Here is a 19,755-nt window from a genome sequence, read left to right as displayed (position 1 = left end):
GATAGGGTGTTATGTACACAAGCAAAAGGGAGTAAAGTGGAATAAGGGTGGAGGTTGTAAAAATACCTAAAAGAACAAGTGCTAGACCCCCCTTTCACAAATTCCTGGATCTGCCTATGTAAAAGTAACCCCCCCCCCCCCCCCCCCCCCTCAAACACACTCGTCTGCACTTTGTAATAATTTATACTTGTAAAATTGCACGTTCCATAGCATGCTTATTTCATATTTCATCTGAAAAAAGAATATATATCTTGAAATTTACAATGATTTGAGAGAGTGGATAGAGAGGCACGTTTATTTACTTTCTATAGGATCGGGCTTGGTGTACACTAAACTGGTGAACAGCCATCGAGGAAATTCTAGTTTTATTGCAATAACATGTGCAAGCGCAGAAATGTGAAGTTCGCAATGGTATGTTTCGATTGATAAGAGAAAAGCTGCAGATCAGGACAGGTGTTTTTCTGAAGATTCTGAAGGACCAAAATATGGCTTCCACCTCTTTGTTCACTGTCCGTTCGCTACCCGATAACGACAGGCTGTCAATGGAATTCGACTACTCCCACAATGGAGCAAGCTCTAAGCAATTCCGCATGGAGAGACTGAAAGAGGAGGAATTGGGACAGACATTATCACGACTTAAAAATTCAATAGCTTCAAAATTTATGAAAAGGAAGAGAAAGAAAAACGAAGCTGAAATTGAACAAGGAGATATTCATTTAAATTTCACCATAAATGGTGCTCATTTTAACACAGAAAGCAAAATCTGTGTATCAGAGGCATTGAAACATGGGTCAGAAGTCAGCATTAATGAACAGAAATACCAGGTATCGGTTAACCCACCAACAGTTCTAAAGATAGACCTCCCCAAAAGCATGATGTCAGGATTCCCTGTGTTTCCATTGGTGGAGTTACAGTTTGCTAATTTGTCAGACTCTGACTACAAGTGGAAAAGTGTGCATAAAGATTTTCACCATCTTAAAATCTCCCAGCAGAATGAGAGTAGAAAATTTTTGTCCAATGATAGATTGTACACTCCAACCAATGCTGATATTGATTGTAAGATTGAGTTTAGCTGTGTTCCAAAGTTGGGTGATAAATCAGGGTTTGAGTCCACAGTGTTCAGTAAAGTGGAGGTAGAGGCAGGCCCAGGGATCTGTCCATTTGAGATGAGACATGTGTACACAACGGAGATGACAGGTCCCACAAGGTAATATGTGTTTACAGTACGTGCAAACATTGAGATGAGTGAAGACCCTTAACATCTTGCACCACAACGTCGACATTTAATCCGTCTATTTATCATTTGCGGGAAACATGATACTGTACAGTCGATGTAAACACAATGCATTTATTATATATATACTTTGGTTTTTAGATCATAATTGATCATGTTGATAGGTCAATATCTAATGAATTGCATCTAGACATTGTAATTTGTAATTGAAGAAGAAAATTTGGGGCATGGGGGGGGGGGGGGGGGGTCTGTGCTGTTTATGCTTTTAATCTTGAAGATTTAGTTATTGATTTATATACTGTATATATATATTAGTTGTAGAGTGATGTCCTACAACATACTCGCTGATGCGTTCGCAGACACAGAGTTCACTAGGAATGAGTTGTATCCTTATTGTGCTCCATACGCATTGTCTATAGACTACAGGAAACAGCTCCTTCTGAAAGAAATCCTTGGTAATTCTACAATCTCACTGTCTTCAGAATTATATCTACATGTATAAAAAAAAATCTCAGATGTACTGTACATCAGTGATTTTAATATTTTTGTCACAGTCATCAAGCTCGCTTGTAAAATTTTGACCCCTACTAGTAAATTATAAAAGTTTAAAATTTATCATAAATACTAGGGGTCAAAATTTTTCAAGCTGCTTGGTGCCTGTGGTTTTTGCTGTAGATACTGTTTTGATAATTTTGTAGGTTTATGAAATTTGCAAAAATATTTTATGAAAATGAAATCCCCTATATTGTCTTTCAGTGACTTAGACTAATTTTCATTAAAAGTACACGAAAATTAATCTATAGCAGTTTGATCCAATTTTGTAAAAAATAAATCTACTAAAAGATTTATAGATTGACGGCATATAGGTGAGAAGATGAACTCTTGGTGCCTTTAATATCGACAGAATGATTTTTGCAGGATACAATGCTGATATAATTTGTCTTCAAGAAGTGGATCGGAAAGTATTTGACAAATATCTGTTGCCTGCGATGGAGATAAATGGCTTTTCAGGGATGTACCAAATGAAATCGGGGAAGATACAAGAGGGAGAGGCCTTGTTTTACAGGATGTCAAAGTTCAAGTCAGTTTCTAATGCAATACAACTCAATCTGGTTAAAATACAGATCTCTCAAATAGTGCATAGTAGATCACTCAATTTGTATCTTAAACAGATTGAATACAAATAAACATCTGTCAACATGTTCGTAATTTTAAGTTAACCCAAAGAATTAAATCACATGATATATCCTGTTGGATGCATCCTGATTCCGAAAATCATATTAGCCTGAGATTTGATTTCAATATGATATTTCTTAAATGTTCACATCCCCATCTTACTTACTTACTTATCCTCTTCATCCCCGGTGGGACATAAGGCACCAACAAGCTTCCTCCAATTGTCCCTGTCCTTTGCCAAGTGTTGAGCCTGCCCCCAGGTGTAACCTTCCGCTTGGATGGTTCTCCTCCAGTTTGGTTCGAGGTCTTCCTGGCTTTCGTTTCCCTGGTGGTGTCCAGTGCAAGGCAGTTTTTGGAATCTTCTCACTGGGCATTCTCAGAACATGACCTAGCCATCTAAAGCGCCGCTGTTTTATCTGTGTTGAGATACTACTACATTTACACATCACCATCTACATCATCATTATCATCATCAAATATGCATTTTAATTTGACTTTGTACAATGATTTTTTGCAGTCGGGGTTGAGATTTAAATCCACATTATGATTGATTATTGCAATATTTTGGCACACTAACCATTAGAATTATTTACTAAATGCATAAGAAAGACGAGTCTTATATAATTTTGTTCCCTTCGAAAACATGCGATATGTCCGTTATGAAGTACTGGTATACACATACCAGGTTCATATATTATGTGTAATATAACATCTCTGCGGTGACTGCTCTGTCTGACGTTGTTGAAGGTACTGTTAGCATGAATAAGGCATATCTACAGAGTGTTAAAGGGTGTCTGGGTAGTGTAGTGGTTAGCACCCTTGCCTCTCACTGCTGCGACCCGGGTTAGATCCTCAGGATCGGCAGTGGTTGTATGTGAGAGGGTATGGCAGTCGCCCGCTCGGACAAGTGAGTTTTGTCCGGGTACTCTGGTTTCCTCCCATATCAATCACCCCTTCACGCTAAAATCTGAGTCGACAAGAAACATTAATAGAAGTTGTAGAACTTGTTTGATAATCTTTGTAAAATGAATAAAATTTAAAGTTTAAACAGAACTTTGGTAATATATGTAGATATATAACAGGAAGGTTGTTATTTCAGGGTTGCAGAGGAACATAACATCGACATAACACAAAGCTTGGAGGAGGAAGACTATCAAGATATTCAGCAAAAAGTGGCGGATCATGAAATCTTGTACGAGTTCTACAAAAAGAGAAAGAATGTCTTACAAGTAATACTGCACATTTGTAAACTTTAACAAGCATTTTTATTCCCCAAAGGTAGCTCTGTGGTTGGTCTACTTGCCTGTCTGGTAGTCTGTCTGTGACCTTCGCCACTTCTTGGTACTTTAGATCAAGGTCAGGTGTTAAATATGCCACAGATGGTCTTGACCATGGATGAGGCTGAATTTTCTTTCTTTAACAATCTTAGATTTTAACATATCAAAAAAAAAATTCTGCAATAAGCTTTTAATTTTTTTATGAGGTCTACTGAGCAAAATGTTCTTCCAGTGGAGGTTTTATGTTTTCTGAACGAAATGTGTCTGTTAGGCTTTTTTTTTTTTTAAATACGATTTTTACTTCATCTTCAGAATTTAGCAAATTTGTTAAAACATTGATGGCTAAGGAGTGGTTTAATGTTATTAAGAGAAGAGGCATGGTTTCTTCCAAGGGAGATAGACTCACAACAAAATTGCCTCCCCCGATATAGTATAAAAATAGTAATGCAAATTCTTTCAAACCATGGCCTCCGGGGCTAGCAGAGTTGTTTTAAAAAACTTATAATTTTTACTGACAAAAATATGTTCAGTTCAACCAATATTGGCAGTATATTTCATTTTTCAGACTGATTAAATTTCTAAAATGTTTGACGTGTGAGAATGAGATTTCCACAATTTTAGAACTGCACCCTGGTAAATACTTGAGAAATATGAAGAAATTATGGCCATATTTAGATGAATGTTCTATGCTTTACAACATTCAGATGCTGATGTGTTCTTGACAGGTCTGTGTCCTGGAGTCCCTTACTGACCCACACAAGGCTGTCTGTGTGGCCAACACCCATCTATTCTTCCACAAAGATTTTGATCACATCAGACTTCTCCAGGGGGCTGTTAGCATCAGGCATTTGGAAAATGTGATGAAAAGATACAGAGAAAAGGTTTGTGACTCAAATTTATGATACCTTCTCACCCCCCTCTCTCCTTGTCTGTCCATCCATTTGTGTATCAGTGAATGCAAGGTCAAGAGCAGCTTGTGGGTCTGCTTACAAGCTTATGCTTAGCACAGGTATGTTCTTAGCTTATCACAAGCTCATATTTAAAACAGGTTTGTTTGCAGCTTATTGCAAGCTCATACTTAACACAGGTCTGGTTGCAGCTTATTGCAAGCTCATACTTAACACAGGTCTGTTTGCAGCTTATTGCAAGCTCATACTTAACACAAGTATGTTTGCAGCTTATTGCAAGCTCATACTTAACACAGGTCTGTTTGCAGCTTATTGCAAGCTCATACTTAACACAGGTCTGTTTATAGCTTATTGCAAGCTCATACTTAAAACAGGTCTGTTTATAGCTTATTGCAAGCTCATACTTAACACAGGTCTGTTTATATCTTATTGCAAGCTCATACTTAACACAGGTCTGTTTAACACAAGTATGTTTGCAGCTTATTGCAAGCTCATACTTAACACATGTGTTTGCAGCTTATTGCAAGCTCATACTTAACACAGGTCTGTTTATAGCTTATCACAAGCTCATACTTAACACAGGTCTGTTTATAGCTTATCACAAGCTCATACTTAACACAGGTGTGTTTATAGCTTATTGCAAGCTCATACTTAACACAGGTGTGTTTGCAGCTTATCACAAACTCATACTTAACACAGGTCTGTTTATAGCTTATTGCAAGCTCATACTTAACACAGGTCTGTTTACAGCTTATCACAAACTTAGAATTAACAAAGGTCTCAAGCTCGTAGTTCACAAAGAAATTGTTTATGATGATAAGGCATCTTTTCCTTTAGCCAAATTCATGACAAAGGGTCAAAGTCACATTAATTGGCAATATGAATATACAAAGCATGCTCTGAGAAGAGAATGTCTCACTAGACAAGCTCAGAGTCATATTAACTAGTCAGAGGAATATTGACTAGTTAGAGGAATATTTAAAGTATAAAAATCTTGTTCAGACTTTCATTTGTATTACAATTAACGGGGTCCATATTTTATACAAAGATGGCCTGTGACCAGAATATGTTTCGTTATCATGAATGTATGTCATTTGGGTTAGGTGAAGGGTATGGGAATAAAGTCGTTTATATGAAGTTTATATAAAAATAATTATTGTAGATTTTAATGTAGCAACAGATTTGTAGCTCTTCTCTAATATACATGTATGTACCGGTAATTGGTCTTTTCCACTAATTTCAAGAAAACTGCAGGTTCAATTTCTCCTATTTGTCACCTCATATCATCAAATGTGTGTTTAAACAATCGATAAAAGAGTGCAGAAGTGTGTTCTGTTGTCTGACAGGGAGACAACATTTCCTTAGTTTTTTGTGGAGACTTCAACGCCAATCCCAAAAGTCCTTTACACAGATTTCTGAGCAGAGGTCACATCGATCCCGAGGAATACGATTTACAAATCAAAGGTATCATTTTACACAAAGTATTTCATTCCCTTTTCTTCCTTATGCCATGCTTGGATTAATTTCTCAATGTCTCCATTGAATTTGAATTTGTTTACCTACAATAAAACATCAGAATGTAATATGTGTGTGTATACAAGGACAGATGTATATGAAAATGAAATAGGAATGAGAAAATTTTGGGCTGGACTGGGAATCAAACTCAGGACCCCTGCATTACTAGTCAGGTGCTCTCACCACTGAGCTCTCCAGACCAATATCCACATAGCCCCAAATACCACAATAGTCAAAATTATTCTCAAATTAAAACGGATTTTTGTTTTTCAGAAACTGGAAAGAAAGTGACAAACTTTGACTTCTCCCACAGTTTTAAGCTGACCAGCGCCTGTGGTTATCCGAGCTACACTAACTATGTGGGCAGTTTTCATGGACAACTGGACTATGTGTTTGTGGATGACAATTTGGAAGTGGTCAATGTAGTCCCTCCCCCTGATCATGAACTGGTCACTCAGCATGTCGCTCTGCCCAGTATCGTTTTTCCTTCAGATCATATAGCACAGATTTGTGAAGTTAGGTGGAAGTGATTTTAAAAACTATTGCAGATTTTGGGAAATTTGAACAGGTCTTATAAAGTATTTAAAGATATACCCTAGGTCTTTCATTGATAGTGTGCAAGGACAAATATTCAAAGAAATTCTGTAGAAGTATTGCTTTGTTTTATATCAATTGTGCTCATGACAGGGCACACGTCATTCTAACTAGAAATGGGGTCAAAGTTTGTGGTTTTGGGATGGATGTATGTGGGGTAATGATTTTGTGGTGGGGTTAACGATGTAGTGGTAATTAAGGAAATTGTTCATTTCTTCAGTTTGTGGAGGATTTTTTGTGGGTATATTTTGAGATTCATTCTGGCTACGAGTTTCATTTATAATTAGAGTAAACTCAGTTATAGCGAACCTGCAGGGCCAGCGAAAAACTGTTTGTTAATAATACCAAACTTTGTTTAATATATCCAACAACATTTTCGTTATTTTCCTCCTGTTGATGGAATGAATATCACTTTGCCATAAGTGTGGATTCGTAATAAGCATGTTTATTATAACCGTGTTTTACTGTATAACTGTTCTAGTTGGAATGTAGCTGCAATAATGTAGCCCCTATCCGATTTTTTTATTCCGATGTTTTCAAGATAGAAAAAAAAAAATCGGAGAGGGCTGAATTATTGCAGCTAGTTGGAATGATGAACAACCTGCCAAGACCACAATGGAATGGGGCCGGTATCACGATAGTTAATAAAATATTTTTTCCCACATCAGAGTCCAGATTGCTTGACCTTTTAACTCCACGAAATTGATGCAGGTCTCCCTAATTGCCTGTGTGTGAATTTTGTTGACTCTTGAGGGAAAAATGAAATCAGATGACTCCCGGAAACTGTTTTCCAATAATTTTAATTCGATGACAAGTTGGCATGTTAAATTTAGTGGCTCTCGGTGAACAGGAAACTCGCTAGGCCTATTAAACCATTTTTGTATATCAGTGTCCGGCTAGCTTCACTTGTTGACCCAAGAAATCAATCAGGACCAACCCAATCACAGCGAGTCTGCTAAGTAAGGCGGGATCCACCCCCATCACAGCGAGTCTGCTAATTAGGGCGGGATCCACCCCAATCACAGTGAGTCTGCTAAGTAGGGCGGGATCCACCCAATCACAGCGAGTCTGCTAAGTAAGGCGGGATCCACCCCCATCACAGCGAGTCTGCTAAGTAGGGCGGGATCCACCCCCATCACAGCGAATCTGCTAAGTAGGGCGGGATCCACCCCCTCACAGCGAGTCTGCTAAGTAGGGCGGGATCCACCCCCTCACAGCGAGTCTGCTAAGTAGGGCGGGATCCACCCCCTCACAGCGAGTCTGCTAAGTAGGGCGGGATCCACTCCATCACAGCGAGTCTGCTAAGTAGGGCGGGATCCACCCCCTCACAGCGAGTTTGCCAAGTAGGGTGGGATCCACCCCCCTCACAGTGAGTCTTTTAAGTAGGGCAGGATCCACACCCCTCACAGCGAGTCTGCTAAGTAGGGTGACTCCTGGTGAATAGGGAAATCACCATCTGTCTATAGACATGGACCATTGTGTCTTTAAAGAGGCATGGACACGATTTGAGCAGAAAAATTTCAAATTTTATTTTTCCATTTTTATTGTTTAGAATTTTTAACTAAAGTATTTCTAATGATCAACCAAAATTTGAATATCAGTTGTTGAGTTATAAGTGAGATACAGCACTCGCAATTCGTTGTTATGTAAACAAGGCTCGTGCCATGTATTTGTTTACATCAGACTGTTTAATAGAAAATAGCGTGTTTAAAACAAAATGAGATGTGCCAAACACTAGAAACTATTTAATTGTGTTAAGAATTCACTTATAAATTGAAAAAATCTGCTTTAAACGAAATTTTACTAGTTTCTTTAACTGATGTAAACAAAAACATGGCACAGCCTTGTTTACATAACAAGGACTTGTGACCTCTGTATCTCTCATGTACCTTGACTACTGACATTCAAATTTTTGCTGGTCATTAGTAATATCTTAGTTAAGCATTCTAAATCAAAAAATAAAATTTGAAAATTTTCAGCTCAAATCGTGTCCATATCACTTTAAACATGAACCATTCTGTCTTTAGACAGGCACCATTCTGTCTTTAGACATGGACAATTCTGCCTTTAGATGTGGGCCATTCTGTCTTTAGACGTGTACCATTCTGTCTTTAGAGGTGGACCATTCTGTCTTTAGACACAGACCACTCTGTCTTTAAACATGGACCATTCGGTCTTTAGACATGGACCATTCTGTCGTTAGACACAGACCACCACTCTGTCTATAGATATGGACCATTGTCTTTAAACATGGACCATTCTGTCTTTAGACACGCACCACTCAGTCTTTAGACATGCACCATTCTGTCTTTAGACGTGGACCATTCTGTCTTTAGACACGGACCATTCTTTCTATAGTCACAGACCACTCTGTCTTTAGACACAGATAACACCCACTACCTAAACTTTGTTGCAGGGTAAAATAGACAAAAACTGCAGCAGTCTAAAAGTAAAATTTTATTAAACCTATTTATTTGGAACATTTATACATATACATGGGAAAATGACTCTTTGTATAAAATATTGCACAAATACAATTCAGAGCGGCGAGTTATATTCTCTTGCATGAGATTATGCTGTAATTAAGAGAGATCTCTGACAGAATCGCTATAATATCTTTTAATGTCAACCTTTCAACATTTTAATAAGATTTCTCTTCAATCCATATAACATACTAGTATTTGTACAACAAAAGTCACAAATCTAAAAGCACTGGGACTGCATTTACTTATTTACAACCATGACTGTATAAGCAATTTTGCATTTGCTTGCAATATGATTTCCTTAGAAAACTTAATATTTGCATTGTATCTTACAGTATAACAGATAATGTTTAACAGACCATAAAGACAAAATCATCAAGCTTTAGATGGTCATTGTTTTCACATGCCCATGATAACTTTAAATAAAATACTTTTTTTCAAAATAAACAAAATCTTTAGCAACCTTCATGTTGATTACATTATTATACAATAGAGTCATCTATAGCCTTGAGGAGTATGTAATTATTGGATAGCATGCATATCTTCTATATGTCTTATATAAGGCACTTACAAAATTTGACATATATATAATTATTGCATTGAATATTTCCCCCCATGTTAATTAAAAGAAATATGTTTTAAACATTATACAGCTTTACATATCTGAGTTCACATTCCTGCACATGCTACCTGTTTTCATTACATTATGAGGTACATGTATGTGCTCTTTTTCATTAAAAAACCTACATACTAAGATATCTAAATTCACATGCTTCTTGTGAAACACAAACTAAATAGCGCACACAAGTTACATGTTATGTACAGCGATTTAGTAACTACTCTCTCTCTCCATACTTACAGATCAAAGACCTACACACATGGTTTTAAAATTAGGAGTAAGAAAAGCAAACGTTAAGAGAAGGATTTCAAAGTCTGGATCTGTAAGCTGTATAAGTCATGATAATGGGACTAGTGATATAGATCCAATCAATAAATAGCAGCAAATAAAAACAACTCGTACATTACATGAATGAGATCCGTGGATCACACTGCCCACCTCACAAGTCTCCAGGAAGTGAATGAAGGGGGCAATACATACCTTTGGATTAAATTTTTCATTATTTCTCCAAAATTAGGGGGAGGGATGCGTTCTTCAGCCAGCCCAAGATGCTTTACTTTTGGTGCCATTCTGAACCAAGCGCCATGTTCAAACTACATCAGAACCTTCACTACAAACCAAAGCTTGTACATGGTTATCAATTCCAAACTGTGCAGCTTCTTTGCTTGAGAGCAGAAAATGAGTCAAGGATTTTTATCCCTATTTTGACCAACAATGGGCGGGTGATGTGCTGGAATGAGTTCTGGGCTTGTGTGTATTTCCTGGGTAGACTTCTGGACATGTACTGTGTTGTGGTCTCATCTTGCTCATATTAAGTTTGACTTGATTTGGACAATTGGTTGTAGAGAATATTTTCAAACATGAGTTCTGTTACAAATAAATGTAATAGTTCTGGAAAATACATCAAAATGTTGACAACAAGACAACTTTCAATCAGTAAAGGTAATCTGAGGTGAAAAGTATATTGTAAATCCAGTGTTAAGTTGTATTTAAGGCAGAGCAAGTTTACCCTTCATAACTATTTACATATCCCTGAATGAGTCCTGATCACAGATGACAATTTCAAGCTGCACTAATCAGAAACATCTTTACAGTAAATTGAATGGTAGAATTTGTTAGATAACATTTGCATTCAAATGTTAAATTGAATACTTTCAAATATTGATGGAAGTTTAAAATTCTCTGCTAAACCAATAACTCGTTTACAAATGTGAGTAAATATACATATATATATATATATATATATATATATATATATATATATATGTGTGTTACATGTAGGTACTTAAAATGGTTTGTGCAAATAATCATACTGTGGAATCATTATATTTCCTGGAGGCTAAATTTCCAGATACCGCTATCCCTAATCTCGGCTGAATATTTGGACCGACGCCTTCGTGAGTGAAGGCGTCAAGTCCAAATATTCAGCCAAACCGAATCTCAGCCGAGATTACCCTATCCCATAAACATGAAATAACTAGGAAGAATTGTTTTGGCACACTAAAACTGATGTCTCCCCTTCCATTTATCACAGTTTTAAAAACATTTTAGGGATAATCTTTAAAGTGGAGAATTAAGAGTTAACCGTAGATAACAGTCACCTATATGTATATGTGCTTTCATCAAGGCACAGTGTTGAATGTAGACAACAGTGACCCATTTTTAATTCTATTATTTGACCTTTACATTAAAGGTCATCAAAAAATGGCCCATGACATACTGTCTTATGGTGTACCCACATTCCCAAATTATCAAAGGCCTATGTCAAAAGAGAAAAAAGTTATGGTCCTGACAAAAAACAAAAAAAAGCTCAAAAATTCTATTATTTGACCTTCACATAAACGGTCAAGGTCAAAGGTCATCAGAAATGGCACGCGACACTCTTATGGTATATCAACATACCAAATATCAAAGGCCTATATCAAAAGACAAGTTATTTGACCTTTACATAAAAGGTCAAAGTCATCAAAAATGGCACATGACACACTGTCTTATCATGGTATACCCACATACCAAATATCAAAGGTCTATGTCAAAAAGAAAAAATGCATGAGAGGCAGAAGAAGAACTTCCACAATGTCCCTCTTCTGGGAAGGGGAGACATAATAAACAGAAACCACATCCATATTAAATATTGGCACTCTATGAAAATTAGGTCCCATGAATTCAAACTGATTCCACAGAGGAGTAAAGCATGACAGAAATCAACGGAACAAACGTATGGTGTGTCTATCACCTTGGTTCTTTCTACCTGTAAAAAATGTTTGTCAAAAGGATAAAAAAAACTACAGTACATAAAAATAAAGGATATAAAAAAAGAAAAACTAACATACACGCAAATCAATTAAAGAAATTAATTCTTTCCAAAAGACCCAGCGATCCTTTGGTCGAAGTCCACAGTTAGCCAGACATTGTCTAGGCCTCTGAGGGTGCGTAGGTAGTCGAAGCTGTTTTTGTGAATCTGGTTGGTGATGCGAAGTTCTCTGTAGAGAGTTGTCAGGCCCTGACCGCGGGCGCTTTCGATGGTGACAGTGTAGTTGGCACTAGAGGTGACCTTTATCAGGTTGGACTGAGCCTGGGCCTCCTCCCTCACCTCCTGGGCTACATTCTTTATCTTCTGAACCTGGCAACACAAGCAGAGTACAGTATATCAAGGTGACTCCTACCTAATGTGACTTCACATTATCATAAGTTCAAAGCAGAAAAACTGTATTAATTTCCACTTAATACTGCTTAATTTTCTTTTTATTTAATCAATGATTAAAGAAATATATATGTTGCCACCTTTTTAAAAATGTCAGACAGTATACATTTATATCGACATCAAACAAGAGTACCGCAAACAGTACATGATACGCCCATAAAAATGATTACATAGGGTGTTTTTCTTAAACCATAATTTGTAGAATTTTGCTTCAGGTAGTATCAGCCATCATCAGGCTGTGACATACTTTCTTTGCATTGTATGAATGAAGGGTCTTGGCCTAAACTGTGACAAGAGATAGATGGACAAACCAAGACTTTTGTGTGTAAATTATTACCCAAATTTGACCAAGTTCAATAACCTGTAAACCATTAAAACATCAAAGAAAATTAAAAAATGGTTAAGAAGCAAAATTCTTGCACTATTCACATCTTCAAGTTATTTACAAATACCCAAGCTTCCAAACTAAGAGAAGAGTTAAAAAGACAAACCATGTCCTTTATTTAATATATTTCCTCAAAATGGACTAAGTTCAACAACTTGTAATTGTCTCAAAAAAAAAAAAAAAATAAAATCAAAATCCTTGCCACATGAACGTCTTCCATACCCTTACAAATACTCTGTAAAGTAAAAATGTCCTCACATGAAAACTGCGGAAGGGAAAACGGACAAATCACGTACTTTCTATGAAATAATTCATCAAAACTGATGAAGTTCCACAATCTTTAATTTTCTCAAAAATTGAAGGAAATCAAAATCCTTGCTACAAGCATAAATACCCTGTAAGAATACGAAGGTTCTCACTTGAAAACTGGTTGGAGTTCACTGGACAAATCATGTACTCCTTATGTAATATTTCCTAACAAGCATTCTGAGCGTATTGCATGGCAATACATAGTCCCCTACCGGTTGCAAAAATTACTTTACCACAACAATATTCAAAGTTCAATATGTAGGTTATGGTAAAAGGGAAAATTGGGGAACCAGGATAGGAATGGTTGGATATCAACTACTATTCGAGGAGACACTAGACTAGGAAAAAAGATCATCATGAAAAAAAATTAGGTTTAGGTCTTTAATCAAGTCAATAAACTGTTACATGTAGGTGATCATGAATAATTTAGCTATATTGTTGTATTACTATGCTAGAAGTTTTAATGAGTGTAGTACTCTTATCTACAGAGATAAGAAACTTGGATGTAATCTAACAATTCATGTTATTTTTCTAAGTCCAAGGGCCATAACTTAATGAAAAATCAACGGACCAAGACGAAATTCAAACTTGATCTGTAACTTGTTATGACAAAGCAATGTACTAAATATCAAATGAATATCTGCAAGCACAATAAAAAAAATCTGGAAAACTGATAATTCATGCTATTTTTCTAAGTCCAAGGGCCATAACTAAGTGAGAAATCGACGGACCAAGACGAAATTCAAACTTGATCTGTAACTTGTTATGACAAAGCAATGTACTAAATATCAAATGAATATCTGCAAGCACAATAAAAAAAATCTGGAAAACTGATAATTCATGCTATTTTTCTAAGTCCAAGGGCCATAACTAAGTGAGAAATCGACGGACCAAGACGAAATTCAAACTTGATCTGTAACTTGTTATGACAAAGCAATGTACTAAATATCAAATGAATATCTGCAAGCACAATAAAAAAAATCTGGAAAACTGATAATTCATGCTATTTTTCTAAGTCCAAGGGCCATAACTAAGTGAGAAATCGACGGACCAAGACGAAATTCAAACTTGATCTGTAACTTGTTATGGCAAAGCAATGTACTAAATATCAAATGAATATCTGCAAGCACAATAAAAAAAATCTGGAAAACTGATAATTCATGCTATTTTGCTAAGTCCTAGGACTGTAACTAAGTGAACAAGCATTCTGAGAGTATTGCAAAGCAATACAGTCCCCTACTAGAGGCAAAAATTATTGGACCGCAACAATATTTGAAGTTCATTATGAAACTAAGGTTATGGTAAAAGGGAAGATTGGGAAACCAAGATAAGAATATTAATGGTTGGAAATCAACTACTATTCAGGTACAAAGACTAAACCAGGAAAACTTCAAAATCGATCTGTAACTTGTTATGGCAAAGCAATCATCATGATGTACTGAATATCAAATGCATATCTGCAAGCACATTATAAAAAGTCAAGAAAACTGATAATTCATGTTATTTTTTTTAAGTCCAAGGGCCATAACTAAGTGAAAAATCAACGGACCGAGAGGAAATTTGAACTTGATTTGTAACTTGTTATGGCAAAGCAACTTACCAAATATAAAATAAATATCTGCAAGAACAGAGAAAAAAAGTGCGGAAAACTGGACAGACAGACGGAGAAACTTGAAAACGCAAACCTGAAGTCCCCTTCGACTTTGTCGGTAAGGGATTAAAACGAACTTAAATCAACAACCTGCGATTTTCTAAAAAACTGAAGAAAATTAAATTAAAATCCTTGCCACATGCACATCTTCAATACCCAAACAAACCATCTTGGTCCTCACTTGAAAATTGCCGGACAAATTATGTACCCTATATGTAACAATAATTTTCAAATAAAGGGGCAAAACTCCTGCAAGAGAGGTCGAAATGGATCAAAATTGCAACATGATCTAGAGTGATCCGCAAAGAAGATACATTGCAAGTTTCAGCTTGATATATGACAGAGAAATGAAATTAGAAACAAAAAACCCTGAACGGACAGACTGATGTACAAACATTGCTGTACCATAGTATGTCCCGTCTAAAGACGGGTGTATAAAAATCACACCTTTTCGTTCAACAGCATGAAAAAAAAAGACAAACTTTTCATAGATATTAATCATGGATATTAGGGAAATCATTGTATAATAGATGTATATGTACATGTACTGTAAAGGAAATACCTGCATAGGAGTTATTGCCCTTGATAACATTTTAAATAGAAAATATAAACTTTTTCAGTAATAAATAGCTCACCAGATTTTTTATCATACCTCATGATTAAAGATATACTTCTATGCAGAAAGTTTAATTACTTAAAGGTTTTGCAAAAACCTATGAAATCATTAATCTCTGCAATCTTTTTGATCTACTGAGGTTGTGCATGTTAAGCCTACAATGGCTTAAGTGTAACTTGCTAATAATTAACATCGTTATAAGAAATACATTTATATACATTGTAGATATAAGGTGGTTAAAAATGTATGGGTCCAAAGATGTGCAGAAAAATAATTAAAAACATACAGTGAACTTTTAATCTCCCTTACAGTAAAAGTTCACAGTCTAAATCTAAATTATAATACTACACAAATTTCTACCTACTTTAAAACGAAAAACCCAAATCAACAGTAGGATGGAGACCCATAAGAGCCAAACTAATTTTTGAATACCTGTGAGGAGGTTATTTTTCTCTCCACTTGAGCTTTTTGAAGCAATTTCTCTCTTTCCGAGTCTTCCTTCAATGTTAGCTGTCTCAGAAATCGTTCCTCTACATCGGATGGAATATAGACCTGTCCCATTTGGAAGTACCTTACATCGGCAAACACTCCTTTATCATTCTCTGTGCACAGTTCCTTTCTTTTACACCCAGGACTGCATGCTAATAAAAGGTGTTCAACATTAATTTTAATTTAAAAAAATATTTTATTCACAATAAGAGAATGAGATCAGGCAGCAGGCATAGCCTACTGTGGAATCACCATTGTTCGTGGGAGATTGATGTCCGTGGATTTCGTGGGTCACTCTTACCCATGAATTTATGTGTTCTTGAACATATTTTAAATCAAGTAGAGTTATCTCTCCTAGTAACAATGTATCGCTTACCCACGAAATTACATCCCCACGAACCAGCAAAATTTTGCTTGCCCACGAACGTTGGCCCACACGAATTAAAATGATTCTACAGTATTTTAGCCCTCTCCCAAACTAATGTTTGACATTAGTATATAAGACAGTATACATACATCCAGCACCAGAATGTAACCCTACAAGTCAAGACTTTGTAAACACCCACACACAAAATTGTCATCTCTGTATAGTTATATTTCCACAGTTTTTTTTGCCTTTGATACCTTTACCAATTGTAACAAGAGGTACTGTGAGCAATGCTCACTAAGAATACCCCCCGCTTACCCCAATCTCCCAAAGGGTGTTGGTAATAGGTATAAACTACCTCTTTTCTGAGTGTAAAAAACAAATGGCATGACAAACCGAACCATATTGCTACTTCGATGTCCAGTGCGCATGACCTTTGACCTTTTGACCCCAAAATCGATAGGGAACATCTTCATCCCATGGGTAGTCCATATGTAAGATATCGTGACTGTAGGTGGAAAGGATAACGCTTTAGAGCCCGGAAACCATATTGCTACTTCGATATCCAGTGCGCTTGACCTTTGACCTTTTGACCCCAAAATCGATAGGGAACATCTTCATCCCATGGGTAGTCCATATGTAAGATATGGTGACTGTAGGTGGAAAGGATAACGCTTTAGAGCCCGGAAACCATATTGCTACTTCGATATCCAGTGCGCTTGACCTTTGACCTTTTGACCCCAAAATCGATAGGGAACATCTTCATCCCATGGGTAGTCCATATGTATGATATGGTGACTGTAGGTGGAAAGGATAAAGCTTTAGAGCCCGGAATCCATATTGCTACTTCGATGTCCAGTGCGCGTGACCTTTGACCTTTTGACCCCAAAATCAATAGGGAACATCTTCATCCCATGGGTAGTCCATATGTATGATATGGTGACTGTAGGTGGAAAGGATAACGCTTTAGAGCCCGGAAACCATATTGCTACTTCGATGTCCAGTGCGCTTGACCTTTGACCTTTTGACCCCAAAATCAATAGGGAACATCTTCATCCCATGGGTAGTCCATATGTATGATATGGTGACTGTAGGTGGAAAGGATAACGCTTTAGAGCCCGGAAACCATATTGCTACTTCGATGTCCAGTGCGCTTGACCTTTGACCTTTTGACCCCAAAATCGATAGGGAACATCTTCATCCCATGGGTAGTCCATATGTAAGATATCGTGACTGTAGGTGGAAAGGATAACGCTTTAGAGCCCGGAAACCATATTGCTACTTCGATATCCAGTGCGCTTGACCTTTGACCTTTTGACCCCAAAATCGATAGGGAACATCTTCATCCCATGGGTAGTCCATATGTAAGATATGGTGACTGTAGGTGGAAAGGATAACGCTTTAGAGCCCGGAAACCATATTGCTACTTCGATATCCAGTGCGCTTGACCTTTGACCTTTTGACCCCAAAATCGATAGGGAACATCTTCATCCCATGGGTAGTCCATATGTATGATATGGTGACTGTAGGTGGAAAGGATAAAGCTTTAGAGCCCGGAATCCATATTGCTACTTCGATGTCCAGTGCGCGTGACCTTTGACCTTTTGACCCCAAAATCAATAGGGAACATCTTCATCCCATGGGTAGTCCATATGTATGATATGGTGACTGTAGGTGGAAAGGATAACGCTTTAGAGCCCGGAAACCATATTGCTACTTCGATGTCCAGTGCGCTTGACCTTTGACCTTTTGACCCCAAAATCAATAGGGAACATCTTCATCCCATGGGTAGTCCATATGTATGATATGGTGACTGTAGGTGGAAAGGATAACGCTTTAGAGCCCGGAAACCATATTGCTACTTCGATGTCCAGTGCGCTTGACCTTTGACCTTTTGACCCCAAAATCGATAGGGAACATCTTCATCCCATGGGTAGTCCATATATATGATATGGTGACGGTAGGTGGAAAGAATAATGCTTTAGAGTCCGGAAACCATTGCGTCTACAGACGGACGGACGGACAGACGGACAACCTGATTCCAGTATACTCCCCCCACAACTTGTTGCGGGGGGTATAATGATAAACATTTCCTTGTAAATGTGATGCATAATAATAATATCCTTTATTTGCAGTTGTGAACAATGTATGAATCTTGATAGAAAATAGTATGTCTATTTTAATGGCTGGGAATTCCAACAGAAATGAAAGTAAACTGTAAATATAAAAAATACATTTCGTTTTTGAAAATACATGAGGGTATGAACTGCAATGCTTTACACTGGCAAACCTCTCATGAAGCACTTCAAGAGGTATGCTGATGTACAGCGCCACAGTCCATACCCATATAAATTTTCAAAAATGAAATTTATTTCTTAGGTGTACAAAGTCTTATAGAAACCTAGCAAAAACTCTGAGATATAGCATTTTAAATTGAAATGATTTGACATATAACTAAAGAATTTAAGAGATTTTGTGGGGGCTCAATATTTGATAGGTCCCCTATCCCACAAATTCCAAATTGCAATGAAAAACCCAACTTATATATAGTTTCAATACACAGAAACCATAAACCATTATATATCTCAAAATGGTACATCTTAACAATCCTTAAAAATTGGCCTCCCTGAATTTTAACGATTCTATAGTAACCAGGGTTTGACACTAAGGCACGTCCGACCGACCGAGTCTACTAAATGATAGGTTCGGTTGGGTGAAATGTCGATTTACTAGTCTGACTGGTCGTGTTGAAAAAATAAACAAGAAACTTTACTTTAAACCATAAGATATTTTATTCTTAACTTAAAAAAATAACTGTAAAGAGTTTATGAGCAATTTTGAACCACGTGATGACATAATCTCTATTTTTAGTTCTAATAAATAGTCATTGTCGGAAGTGATGTTTTACGACATTTACTCGATGTTAATGTGTGTAAAGTTATGTTTCGGATAAATAGATATAAAATGAATTTATTTTCATTTGAAAAAAACCCAGTTTGTTTTAATTGAATATAAGAAAATGTCTATCAAATTAATATATTACGTCGTAAACAGCCATTTTCCGGTGTTGACACATGTGCGGGAATGTCTCTATTTTCAAATATGACTTCTCGTTCTCAAGGAAAGATGTCCCGAGAGATTCAGAAAAAAAAGGAATAGGTTGGGAAGAAACAGTGAGAGTTCTTTATTGTGCCAATCTGACTACATTTTATTTGTGAATTTTCCCCCACTTCACAATAGTGATGAATACAAAGAGGCCCTGAATTAGCTGAAGTATTTTTTTCTGAATACAATGCCTCAAGATTTAACTTATATTAGATGCGCTTAACGTTCTCATGACAGTTTAATGCAATGCTTTTAAAAATTCAAAATTGTATTAAAAATATTCTTTGTGTTAATGCTCTGTATATCTAATAGGCTTTAATTCG

The 19,755-nt window shown here is 36.7% G+C and overlaps 2 protein-coding genes across 2 annotated transcripts in view; one reads left to right on the top strand and one right to left on the bottom strand.

The window, feature by feature from the left end:
* Window positions 1–317: 317 nt before the first annotated feature.
* On the top strand, window positions 318–7,368 carry LOC125681940 (2',5'-phosphodiesterase 12-like). The gene is made up of 7 exons (XM_048922223.2): window positions 318–1,207; window positions 1,550–1,689; window positions 2,153–2,315; window positions 3,510–3,639; window positions 4,413–4,568; window positions 5,942–6,059; window positions 6,384–7,368. The coding sequence occupies exons 1-7, from the start codon at window positions 414–416 to the stop codon at window positions 6,638–6,640; spliced, it is 1,758 nt and encodes a 585-aa protein (XP_048778180.2). The 5' UTR covers window positions 318–413; the 3' UTR covers window positions 6,641–7,368.
* A 1,777-nt stretch (window positions 7,369–9,145) lies between these two features.
* Window positions 9,146–19,755, bottom strand: part of LOC125681944 (uncharacterized) — a 23,813-nt gene continuing 13,203 nt past the window's right edge. The window contains exons 6-7 of the mRNA XM_048922235.2: window positions 15,904–16,112; window positions 9,146–12,429 (exon numbers count right to left, since the gene is read on the bottom strand). Coding sequence (XP_048778192.1) covers window positions 12,160–12,429; window positions 15,904–16,112 — 479 coding nt within the window. The 3' untranslated portion in view covers window positions 9,146–12,159. The remainder of the gene's footprint in view (window positions 12,430–15,903; window positions 16,113–19,755) is intronic.

This window comes from Ostrea edulis, chromosome 2, assembly GCF_947568905.1.
Source record: "Ostrea edulis chromosome 2, xbOstEdul1.1, whole genome shotgun sequence".
In the NCBI taxonomy this organism is placed as follows: domain Eukaryota; kingdom Metazoa; phylum Mollusca; class Bivalvia; order Ostreida; family Ostreidae; genus Ostrea; species Ostrea edulis.
This window is presented reverse-complemented; position numbering and strand designations above follow the sequence as displayed.

Excerpts from the sequence above, each read along its gene's own strand:
- LOC125681940 (XM_048922223.2), top strand. The coding sequence starts at position 414 with ATGTTTCGATTGATAAGAGAAAAGCTGCAGATCAGGACAGGTGTTTTT. Across the intron at positions 1,690-2,152 it reads CCTTCTGAAAGAAATCCTTG|GATACAATGCTGATATAATT; the intron begins GTAATTCTACAA and ends TGATTTTTGCAG. Across the intron at positions 6,060-6,383 it reads ATACGATTTACAAATCAAAG|AAACTGGAAAGAAAGTGACA; the intron begins GTATCATTTTAC and ends TTTGTTTTTCAG.